The sequence below is a fragment of the Dromiciops gliroides genome, chromosome 3 (assembly GCF_019393635.1).
Source record: "Dromiciops gliroides isolate mDroGli1 chromosome 3, mDroGli1.pri, whole genome shotgun sequence".
NCBI lineage: Eukaryota > Metazoa > Chordata > Mammalia > Microbiotheria > Microbiotheriidae > Dromiciops > Dromiciops gliroides.
The window spans coordinates 44,241,605-44,254,552 of record NC_057863.1 but is presented as its reverse complement, the minus strand read 5'-3'; the positions used below and the strand labels follow the sequence as shown (position 1 = coordinate 44,254,552).

Below are 12,948 nucleotides of genomic sequence, written 5' to 3'. Positions count from 1 at the left end.
AAGAGAACAAAAAACTCCCTATTTACTGACCATATGACAGGTTTACTTAAAAAAATCCTAGATAATCAAAGAAACTGAGACAATTCCATCCACTATAAAGCTTCTGTTATTCAAAGATATGATTCAGGAGTGTAATGTTCAAGGAGGACTGACACCTCTGGTGTGAGGGTATGCTGAACCCTTTTGGAGGGGGGGAGCCTCATCCACCTTTGGTGCCCACCCACCACTCAACTCTCAACTGTGGCTCCAAGAAGCTACAGCATGCACAGCAGCCACATCCCAGTAAAACTGTCTTAGAAAATAGGCTAAACCAGGCTGGCAGTAACTGACAAGCCTCAAACTTGTTGGTGAGTTAAGGGAATGTCTACCCCAAGCATGTGAAGACTTCCTCCAGCAGAATGGGCGAATGAGAACAACTTGTTGCTACTGCCATGAAGGCACTACTCAGAAAGCCATCAAAGATGCCAATTCATTCTCTGCATCCCAGGTCATCAACAGTCTTCTTGACTTCTATCTTGCCACTGAACTTTGATGACTCTGGAAGAGAGTATGAGGCTGATGACTTTGCACAACTGCCTCACTTGAATCCAATTTAGAGTAAGTCAAGACACTACCCGTGATGTCACCAGTCCTCTTCAAAAATGAAGAACAATGGCTACAAATCAAATCTAGAGAATCCAGAGCATTCTATATTCCAACAATAAAGAGGGAAGTCCCACTGAAAATCACTACAAGATGCATAAACTATTTGGGACTCAATCTATGATGGCACACTCAATAACTCTACAAATTTGATTACAAAATGCTCCTTAAAGGAGTAAAAAAACAACTTAAATATTTTAAAAAGTATTTATTAATCATGATTGGGCTATGATAATACAATAAAAATGACAATGCCCCCAAACATGGATTTAATGCTACAGTGTACCAATTAAAGTATAAAAGGGATACTTTATAAAGTTGGATAAAACGATAATAAAATGTATTCGAAGGAACAAAAGATCAAACATAGCAAGAGAAATAATAAAAGGGTAGGAATGAAAGAGGATGTTAAACTATCTCATAAAAGCAGCAATAATCAAAACTCTTTGGCACTAGTTTAAAAATCAGAAAAGCTGATCTTTTCCATTGAACAGTCTAGACAAAGGAAAATCACAAATGAGGACTTGACAATCTGGTATTTGATAAATTCAAAAACACTGATATCTCACTATACTGTACAATAAATTCAAAATGGGCATGAAACCTCAATAGTAAAGATATATATATATATATATATTTTTTTTTTTAAACAGATCATAAAACTCACAGTTATCAGTAGTGGAAGAATTCTTAACCAAATGAGTGAGGCAATCAAAAAAACCAGATAATTTTGATTACATAAAATTGAAATCCTTTTTGTACAAACAAAATTAATGCCTCTAAGATAAAAAGGGAAATGGTCGACTGGGGTAAAATTTTTTATTAAATAACTGACCAATTTGATATCCAAAATACATTGAGAAGTAAGAGAAATACATAAGATCAAAAGTCATTTTCCAACAGAGAAGGTGAAAGGATATGAACAAATGTTTCTTGAATGAAGTTTGCAAACTTTGGAGGGGGGGGGGCCGGGGCAATGAAGGTTAAGTGACTTGCCCAGGGTCACACAGCTAGTAAATGTCAAGTGTGTGAGGCCTGCATTTGAACTCAGGTCCTCCTGAAACCACGGCAGGTGCTTTATGCACTGTGCCACCTCGCTGCCCTCAAACTTTTAATAACTCTAAGTGAATGCTCCATGTCACTAATAAGAAAAATGCAAATCAAAACAACCCTGAGGTGTCTTTCACCTCATACTCAGCAAATGGACAGTGATGACAAAAGAAAAGGACAGTCAATGTTAGGGGGGGAGGGACAGAGAAAGACAAGTAGGTGGGGGGACAGTACCAGCAGAAGTCGTGACATTGGTGGAGTTAAAACTAAGCAGTGCAGCTGATAGGAAATGTAGAGCTGGCTGATCTTCTGAGCCCACTTTGAGGAGAGGTTATAGGAAGAGTGTTTTACTCCACCACCCCCCACCACCCCCCAGCTCTCCAATCAGAGGCACCTGGGAAACTGAAGCTACTGAAGAAGTGTGACTACCAAAGCTGAAGTAACAGTTATGAGGAGTTTCTAGAGAATGAACTTATGGAGAAAGTAGGGGAGAGGAAGAGAGAACGACGGCAGAGTCAAAACCAGAAACTACAGCTGATGGGAAAGAGCTAACAGTGTAGTGGACTATATGGAAGCATGGAGATACACGAAGTATATAAACTGATACAACATGAACAAAGGAGAGCCACGAACACAATATATACTTCTATTTTGATCATGTAACGGAAAGAACAAGCCCCCAAAACAATACAAAATGCTGCAAAATTATAAAAAACAAGTTTGACTTCTAAGAAGAGATCTAAGAAAACATAAGATTAAACAAAAATCTGTTTTTAGAGAAGAACATAAGGCAATGGGCAATGTTATATAGGATACAATTATTAAAACATTTGAAGATATTCCAGTGACTAAAGGCACATAAGAAACAATAGAAAATTAAATTCATCTCCTTTTATATTAGTAACATTAAAAAATTCATCATTTTGGTTTCTTCCCAGATATGTCCCAAAGTCAAACATTTCCTCTAGACTGCTTTCCGGTCCAAAGAAATAGTATAGACTCAATGCATGCCTCATTTATTTTGCTGGGGGAAAATTTACTGGGCTAGTTGTGATTTCACATATGAAAGTATCTAACCTGAAATTTTGCTTTAAAGGTAAGCTTACTGAAATAGTTCCTCATAAAGCTGATTGTTCAAAAACAAGCATTCTTAGATATTTTAGGAGAACTAAACTAGAACTCGAAGTAATTATTCAGGATTCATTCAAAATGAAACAGTAAAGGGCATGAATTTTAATGTTTCAAAGTCTAGAGGAAAATAAGTTGGGGGTTAAAAACTAGATTCAGATGAGAAAACTTTCCTGATGTGAGTTTTCACACGTGGAAAGAGCAAGTCCTAAGTAAAGAATTAACCAAAGCATTTAGACAACTGTGGAGCCTGCCTGACAGAGGAGGCATGCATAGCAAACAAATCATCCGGCTATTTGTCTATTACCCAACAGTTAACTAAATCCAAAGACATGTCTTGCTCTCATGGCGCTCACAGTCTAATGAGAGGGAAGTCAACTATGTACTGTAACAATTGGAATAACGCCACCTGCTGGATACTTACTGTAGAAGAGTTCTGCCCATGAAGCGAAGGTCTTTGAGGGCAAGACCAGGAGTCTTTTCTTTGGCGGGAGGAAGTGACGCGGACTAGTGGGAGGAGGAAGGAAGAGACTGGCGCTGACTCTGGGGCTCTTTCCTTTGGACTCTGGTGGAGAGGGGAGCTAGAAATGTGCTCTCCCTTTAATAGATAGGAATCTAGGCCTTTCTCTCTCTCTTTACCAAATTCTTATTCTCCTTAATAAATGCTTAAAAATCTAACTCTTGCTAAAGCTTATAATTTATTGGCAACCACTCATTAGATATTTTAGACAATTTAGCTAGAATTTTAACCCTTAACAGTACAAACAAGATATACACAGGATAAACTGGAAATAACCTCAAAGGCAAGAAAGATACTAAGATTAAGGAGGACTGAGAAAGCCTTCTTGCAGAAAGGGAGGCTTTTGATGAGACTTGAAGAAAGCCAGGGAAGCCAGGAGGCCAGAGAGAATTCCAGGCACAGCAAACAGCCAGTGAGAATGGCTGGAGTCAGAGACAGGGTCTTGTTCCAGGAACAGCAGAGTTCAGTGTTACTGGATCACAGAGTATATGGAAGGGAGTAAAGTTTAGGAAAACTGGAAATGCAAGAATGTACCAGGTGATGAAGGACTTTAAAAGCCAGAGGATTTTATATTTAATCCTAGAGGTAAGAGAAGCCCACTGGAGTTTCTCTTGTGGGGGGAAGGAGGGAGTGGCATGGTCAGAGCTGCACTTTAAGAAGATCAATGTGTCAGCTGTGTGGAGGATAAGCTGGAGTTGGGCAAGCCTGGAGGGAGGAAGACCAACAAACAGGCTATTGCAGTGGTCTAGTTGTGAGGTCATGAGGACCTATACCAGAGTAGTGGCACAGCCACAGCAGTCCTCTTCTTGGGAGCTCCAACAAGCACAGGGTCAAGTCAAAAGTCTCCAGCACCAGGGGCAGTTAGGAGGCGCAGAGAATAGGGCACCGGCCCTGGAGTCAGGAGTAACTGAGTTCAAATCTGGCCTCAGGCACTTAACACTTACTAGCTGTGTGACCCTGGGCAAGTCACTTAACCCCAATTGTCTCACTTAAAAAAAAAGTCTCCAGCACCAATTTTCCAAATTTACTTATTCAAAAGACTATCTATCCCATATGTTGCTATGAGACCCTAGAAAAATACTTAACAAAACAGGGTTGGTGGTGACTTGGGAAACATCTAGCTTGAGAACCTCTACTTACTGCTGATAGGAATGTTAAAGAGTCATGTAATGACAAGCTCCTTAACCAAATGAACTATTTGAGTATTTTAGGGAATACACCTCAACATCAAAAAATCACTTTAAAGGAGGAAAAGAATTCAAAAGACCCAGTCTAAAAAAAACCTCCTAAATTCAAACCACCCCAAATGTGTGACACAGCCACACTCAAATGAGGCTGCCATGGAAGATACCCCCTCCCAAAGCTATTTTCCCCAATGTCCCCTTTCTTCAAGACAGAAACAGTGTGACAGACTGGAGAAGATAAAAATATTATGATACTCTAGGAATCACTTTCAAAAAAGAGAATATTTAATGAATTAATTCCTATCTTTATGTGAATGTTCATGTATGCACTTTGAGATTGCATATATACGGTATATGAAAGAATATACTCAAAGAGAATTTTTCTCTTTTTCCTTAGAATAACTTTTAACAGTGATAAAAAGCAAAGAAACCTGAATCAGGATTTAGGCCTATTTTGTTGCTGTGTTTCTGGAATGAGAGATTTTTAACCTGGAGTCTATGAACATTTTTAATATTTTGATAACTGTATTTCAATATAATTGGTTCCCTTTGTAGCCCTATGTGTTTTATTCTAAGAAGGGATCCATAGGTTTGCCAAGACTGCCAAAGGCATCCATGCCCCACACACAAAAGTTAAGATTTCCTGTTCTAGAATTTGATAGTAAAAAAAAATACTGGAAGGCTATTTCTACCTTGAAGAACCCTGGGGAATTGTCTTTTCCATAGCAAAAGTCTAGGAGGGACAATGAAAAGTACTTACTCCATCTGCTCTATTCAGTGGATGTGTTACTTTCCCGCAATGGCCCAACTACAAACTCAGTCACTAAACCCAGATATTCCAAAGTTGTACTCCCCTCATCTGCCTTCTTTCGATCCAGCATAAAAGATAATAAAAATGAACAAGTGAGAAAGAACCTCAAGATGGCATTTTTACATCAACAATACTAAGATGAACACATTCTAACTCCCTTTGTACCACCTCTGTGAAGGAAAAATGCCAACTTTGTGTCTTTCATGTTTTATCACTTCACTCTGCATTCCCTCTTCACTTACCTACTCCATAACCTCACCAACAAATTAGTCCCCCACCTCCAGTGCCTCATCACCCCTCTCGTCATTCCCCAGTTCTAGAGGAATTAACCAGATCAACTCAGTCACTGTTCCTAGATGACAGAGTATGTTAAGGGGTCCCCTGAACTTCTCTTTTTGAGTTGCCATATTTTTCAGAAACATTAGACTCAGAGCATGCAGGAGGCCCTGAATGTGTCAAGGACAAAACTCCCCCTGAGCTGACATAATTTGTTATTTTACCCTGAGCTGGACTCCCTGTGTGTCCTTGGGAAGCAAGACAGGCGCCAGCCATCTGTGCCAGGCTGGGATCCTGCCTGTGCAGCTGGGGTCTTCTGCAGATAAGGGGACCCTCCTATCTTCATGGTTTAGCAGTTCCCAAGGGAAAAGAATGGGACTTTGCCATCACCCTCCTCCTTCCCGTGGGAAGTGGTTTGGGGGTCCTATGCCTTTGATGTACTGCTCCCCCTCCCGTGTTACATCCCTTCCTGGTATCCCCTCTTCCCTTTGTCCTGCTATTATAAAAGTGTAAAATTCTGTAAAACTTCAAGCCTGCTGAGTTCCTCAGTATGTTCATTTCTCTTGTTCTAAACCTGGTTTTCACATAAGCCTCCTGATGCTGTGATTGCCTGTTGACAGTCTGCCCCCAGGCTCCTCGAGGACAGTCTGGCTTTGCTTTTTGTACTTGTATCCTCATCACTAAGGGCAGCTGGGTGGCCAAGTGGATAGAGCCTGGAGTCAGCAAGACCCGAGTTCAAATCCAACCTCAGACACTAAGTGTGTGACCCTGGGTAAGTCGTTCGACCCTCTTTGCCTCAGTTTCCTCATATGTAAAATGAGCTGGAGAAGGAAATCACAAATCACTCCAGTATCTCTGACAAGAAACCCTGAATGGGGTCATGAAGAATCAGACAGGATTAAAAAACGACTAAACAACAAAAACATTCAGTGGACCTTGAAAACTTTCAAAACGGAAACTATTCATGTTAGCAAATTAAAGTCTAAGGTAATGTTCAGGCACACGAAATGGTTAACTGCCCACCTCTCAGCCAGTTACCCAATATCCACAGTACAGCAAAACCACATATACATAAATGGATTGCAGACTGCCAGTCACTGAAAACCATGTGAACAAGGTTTTTTAATTGTTGCATTTTTTTTTAAACCAAACCTCCAAAGCAGTATTCAGAGAATGCATACACATACACACAGAGAGATTTTTAGGATACCATGTGTGTCCATATGTATATATGTGTGTATGTATATACACATACACACATATGTAGTTGGCTTATTTTCCTCCAATCCCCTGCCCCCATCATTCACATAAGATAGCAAACACTGAGAGGAAGTCCTCAGAATGGATTTACAGAAGCTTTAACAACCAGAAAAGACAACAACTATCACTTTAGAATAATCTTCTCACTAAAAAGCCTTTTGTGCAACTGAACTAATTAATCCATTAACTGAATTAAAACTTCAGACCAGACCTGCCAAAGTCAAACTATTTTGTTTACATGGTGTCTATCATTAGAATATAAACGCCTTGAGGGCAGACTGGTTTTGACCCCTTTTTTATATTCAAGGGCTTACAAGTTCCCAGTACATAGTAAGCACATAATAAATTCTTATTGACTTGACTTGATTATTTTACTGAACCAAAGTTAAAGTTTAACCCTACGATATTATAATGGCATCAGAAACCTAGTAGCCTAGTAAACTAGGATTATTCTAAATTTCTACTATACCTGAATCCATAAGCAGTTAAAAATAAGAACATAAGCTTTAGAACATAAAGTCTTAGTTTTATTGACATCAGAATGTCTTCAATACGCACTGCTGTATTTGGAGTCAAAGGATGTGGGTTCAAATCCTCTCTCTGCCACTTACTTCCTGTGTGACTTTGGACAAGTGACATAACCTCTTTATACCTTAGTTTCCTTATGTAATATAAGGGACCTTTGAATAGTCTCTAAAATTCCTTCCAGCTTTAAATCTATGATTCTATGTCTTATCCAAATTTTGTATCATCACAAATAGTAATCCACGTTAGTTTAAATGATTTTTTTAAAAATCAGAATGTTCTCTGTGAAATGTGATAACCCAAAGGTGGATTGTAAAAGCTAGAGAATTTAGTTATATTTTTTAAATACTGTAAAAAAGGGGAAAAAAACTATCAAAATTTCACTTTACTATTACATTTCCAGAAGAATCTTGGTTCCTGCATAACTGTGTTTTTATACTGCCCTTCAAACTAGCAAACTAGAATGCTACATAGTATTTCTATTTTCTTTCAAAATATATTAAAGGGCATCACTGTGCAAGTTGAGTTAGGCTTTTTCAGCCAGGAAAAGATGTAGTTAACTTATTTTTTTAAAGCCATTATGTGGCAGTAGCTACCAAGCTGTAATCTCCTGGAGAGGTTTTCTCTCTGACTTAATTCTTCAGTACAGAGTTTTTTGCTCCCTCTCTTCTACAACAAATAAAACATTTATTAAGTGCCTACTATGTGCGAGGCACTTAGGATAAAGACAGAAAAGAAAGAGCTACCACCCTCGAGGGGCTTCAATTCTACTATGGCAATATAAGAGAAATAGTAATACAATATAAACTGAGGAAAAGGAGAACACTAACAACTACAGGAATCAGTGAATGCTTCTTTGAAGGAAGATATGGTACCTGAGTTTTGAAAGAAGACTAGAATTCTGAATGGCAGAGAAAAGTGGGAATGTATTTCAAGCATGTGACAAGAACTGAGTTCATTTTTTTTAAAATGGCATAAAATAAGGGCTAGAAGGCGGTGGATTGTGAAAACCCTTAAATGTCAAGTTAAGCATTTTTATTTTGTCCCCAAGGAAACAAGGGTAGCAACTGAGAAGTTCTGAGCCAGAGTTGCAGGGTCATACTGGTACCATAGGGAGATTGCTTTGGCACTTTCCAAAAAAATGAAGTGGAAAAGGTAAAGACTAAAAATGGGGGGCAGCTTGGTGGCACAGTGGACAGAGCACTGGCCCTGGAGTCAGGAGTACCTGAGTTCAAATCCAGCCTCAGACACTTAACACTTACTAGCTGTGTGACCTGGGCAAGTCGCTTAACCCCAATTGCCTCACTTAAAAAAAAAATGGGGGGCAACTGACCACAATTAGAAGGCTATTACTCTGCCCTAGGTAAGAGATGAGAGGGTTTCAACTAAGGTGGTTACTATGTGTGTGGAAAGAAAGGGACAGAAGTAAGCAATGTTGTGGACAATGCTTTGCTTCTGAATGGACATAAGTGGTAAGGTTCAGGGAAGAATCAAAGATGACAAAATTTGGGATCTAGGTGACAAGGATAGTAAAAACAGGGAATTTAGGAGAAGGGGTGGGTTTGGGGGAAAATACTGATTTATGAAACACAGTGTAGGCTGTGTTTACACAATTATTGAACTAGGAGTAAATGGGAGGGGTATGTTAAAAAGACCTAGGGATTTCAGTGGTCAATATGAACCTATATTGTAACATGGCAGTAAACATTTTTTAAAAGACAAATATGGCCTTTCAAGGTTGTTAACAGCATCAAAATATAGAAATACAGCACCAGAATCGATTAATTAATTGATATTTATTAAGCATCTACTATGTGCCAGGCACTGAGGTATATGGGCTAGGGATATAAAAGAAGCAAAAGACAAACCTTGCCCTCAAGAACCTTTTACAATCTGATGGTGGAGACAACATGCAAACAAATATGTACAGACAGGCTATATATAGGATAAATAGGAAATAATTCACAGAGGAAAATCACTGTAATTAAGAGGGGTTGGAGAAGGCTTCCTATAGAAAGTGGGATTTAAATGGGTCTTGAAGGAAGCCAGGAGGCCATTAGTCAGAGCCTAGGAGGGAGTGTTCTCGGTTAGAGGTAATAATCCTGCGGCTGCCCCATCTGATCACAGCTTCAATACTGTCATTAGCAAGCAGGACAACTTCCCACATTCTGAAGATCTTCAAGCAGCAGGCCCCAAATGTCAAGACCACCTGACCTTCACAAATCCCACCAAATACCTCTTAGCTGTGTGGCTGTGGCTAAGTCACACCCTCTAAGTGTCCTCAGGCAATTCTACAAGCCTAGGAATTTACAGAGGATAAGATGAGCTGCATTGTTAAGCGGTACAGCACAAAGAGCACTGATTTTGGAACCTGTGTGAGCTTGGGCAAATCCCTTCCCTTCTGTGGGTCTGAGTTTCCCCATTTATAAAATGAAATCGTTAGACGCGATAGTCTCTATAGTTCCTTTTGGGTCTTAAATCATGATCCGTATTTCCTATACCAATGAAATCATCTGTGTGGACTCAAATAATGGTCGGTAGTGACAGCCCCAGGGGAGTCAGAGCCCTGAGTTAAGATGACAGATTCGGAGCTGAAGGCCTTCTGAGGTCACCAAGTCTAAATCCCTTTACCGAGAAAGCTGAGGTCCAGAGAGACCCGTTTGCCCAAGGGTACAACTCCAAAGAGCAGGGCACCTGCATTCACGAGGCTGGCTCTAGCCTGTAATCTGGGACAAGTCATTCACACCTCCCGGGTTTCCTTTTCCTCATCTGCCCCCTTCCCCTTATTGTAGGTGTGTAATAAACATGCATGCATGTAAGTACGAGATGCAGCTCCCCTTCACGAGGGGAGCCCCTCCCCGGCGGGGGGCCGAGTTGTCAGGATCCCCAGTGCTTAGTGCTTCGTCCGGCACAGAGTAAACACTATTACGCCGGCTAACTGACAGCTGGGAGGGCCGGACTGCCGGGGTCCCTTCCAGCTGAGTCGGGGCTCTACCCCCTTAATCAAAGCCCAGGCCCCTCCACTTGAGATTCGCGGCACGAGGCGGGGGAGTCCTGCCCGAACCTCCCGTAACCTCGGGGCCCCCCACTACGGACCCGTGCTACGACCAGATGGGAGTTGCCCAGACGGGTGCAACCCTCCTCCTCCTCCCCCCTCATGACCAACCAGAAGGTCGGGGACCTCTGGATCCAAGGCCCACCTCGGAAGCATCCTGTTGGTGGGACCCGGGGCAAGTGCAAGCTCTCGGGGCCCCCGGGGAGCCAAGACTCTACGTGGCAGAGGAGGTGGGGGGGCTGCAGGCTCCGGGAGTGCTCGGCACTCAGCAGGCGCTGAGTAAGTGTCCAGCGGCCGGACACACACACACACACACACACACACACACACACACACCCCTCCCAACGAGAATGATAAGCCGGCAAAGTCTTCGCCAAATCAAGGTTTGCTGATTGATTTTAAAAAGCCCCGCGGGGCCGTGGGTGCGCTTTGCACACTTGAAGGCGCTCCAGGGACGTCAGTAACCGATACTCGGGGCTCCCGGCCCCGGCCCCGGCCCCTTCCGCAGCCGCAGCTCCGGACGCAGCCAGGCTGCGGCGAGGCCCGGGGCCGGGAGCCCCCGTCCCCTCCCGCCAGCCCGGGGGCCACCTACCAGCTGCTGCCGGACCCAACGCCACATGCCGCGGCCGTGCCCGCCTCGGGCCCGCGGGGGGATGGAGGGGACGTGGCTACGGCGGCCCAGGCGAGGCCGAGGAGGGGCCGCGGGCCCAGGTCGCCCGAGGAGGACCGAGCCGAGGGTCTAGACGAGGCGGCGGCCGCCGACGCCGCTGCTACTGCCGCCTCAGCCGCAGGGCCGAGCTCCGCCGCGGCCGCCTCTACGCCCCGCGCCCGCGGCGCTCCAGGGCTCCAGCGGCCGCCCCGAGGTGCGGCAGGCGCGGCCCTGGCCCCGGCGCCGCCCCCGGCCCCGCCTCCTTCCCGGAGGCCGGCCCCGTGGCAGCCGCCCGCATTATGGAGCGACCGTTGTGAAGCGACGCAGGCCGAGGGCCCGCCTCCGGAAGTGACGCGACGACGCGCGGAGGGGGATTCGGAGGCGGGGGGCCCGCAAGGGGAGCAGGAAACACCACGGCGCACCTGGAGCGCCTGCTGCGCGTCTCCCCACTGCGCATCCTCCACTGCGCATGCTCCACTCCCTCCCCCCTCCCCCCCTGCCCCGGCCTCATTCACCGCAGGCCGACAGACTTGTGCTGTTGGGGATAGCTGGTTGGAGAGCTAGAACCTCGGAGGCCGTATGAGGAAACTGAGGGCAAGGGCTGGCAAGGGACCAGGGTCATAGAACCATAGCTGAAAGGGAACCCACAGTCCAACTCTCGTTTTACAAATGAGGAAACTGAGGCCCAGACAAGTTTAAGTGACTTGCCCAAGGTCACAGAGGTCACTGCAACAAGTGAGATTTGAACCCAGGTCCAGTCTCCAAATCCATTTAAGCCACCGCGCTAGCAAGTATAGTCTGGCATCCTAGAAAGTGTTAGATTTACGGTCTTGATTTTCTTTCCATTCCTTCCTTCATTCATTCATTTCCTCAGTGCTTAACACAGTACTGACACATTATAGGCAGTTAATAACTTAGAATGGGGGAAATGGAATTTCAAAACCAGCTGTACAATTTACTCCCTGCATGACCTTGGACAATCACCTGACCTCTCTGGGACTCAAGTTTCCTCATCTGTAAAACAAAGGGTTCGAAGGAGCTGATCTCTGAGAATCCTTCCAGCTCTAGGTCAATGATCCTATGAAAAACCTCACATCCAGCCTGCTCTTGGTGATACCCGTGAGAAAAAATATCCCTGGGCGGCCCATGGGAAGGAGTATATCTCTTTACTTCTCCTCTTCTTCCTTTTTTTTTTTTTTTGCTTATTCTAGTACTGAATAAAAGACCCTGGTCCCATATAACTTTTCCTGCCTTTATTGTATACATCTTTTAACAACAACAAAACGCCTGGGTTTCAGATCATATTTTGATCAATACAAGACTTCACTGTCTCCCTATAATTAAATAAAACTTGTGAACTTGTTATTTGCCAGTAATTACCACATATCCATCAATTTGAAAAGCCAGACACATCTTTGGTTACATCAAGAAGGAGTAAATTACCTTTTTAAAATTCATTTTAAAATAGTACCCCTTGTAAATTGGGGTTTTTATCATCAACACAGGCTTTTGTTCTATATGACCCTAAAGGTTGTCAGCTTTTGAAGAAAACTTAGAAGCTCAGGCCAAGGAGTATGACCCTCCCGGTGCCATTTAATTCTGTGCCCCAAACTTGGAGAAAGAGGGCGATTGACTTTATGTGACACTAGGATGGAATGTTATAAGAAATGAACTCATGATGAGTAAAGATCTTCACCTAAAGATCTAGAAAGTTTCTGGAAGGACCTGAGAAAACAGAATAATCTTAAGCGTTGCCTTCCTGGTGTTTTTCAAGAGCAGTGGCCCATACGGCATATTACAGTAATCTAGTCAAAGGTCCCTGAGGTGTAAGTCACCGTGGGAAGACTT

The 12,948-nt window shown here is 43.4% G+C and overlaps 1 protein-coding gene across 5 annotated transcripts in view; it reads right to left on the bottom strand.

The window, feature by feature from the left end:
• The window catches only part of ATP11B (ATPase phospholipid transporting 11B (putative)), a 141,969-nt gene extending 130,669 nt beyond the window's left edge, over nt 1-11,300 (bottom strand). For all 5 annotated transcript variants that reach the window (XM_043991380.1, XM_043991377.1, XM_043991378.1 and 2 more), the window contains exon 1: nt 11,044-11,300. In XM_043991380.1, the coding sequence (XP_043847315.1) occupies nt 11,044-11,070 (27 nt within the window). In that variant the 5' untranslated portion in view covers nt 11,071-11,300. The remainder of the gene's footprint in view (nt 1-11,043) is intronic.
• Between the last annotated feature and the right edge of the window lie 1,648 nt (nt 11,301-12,948).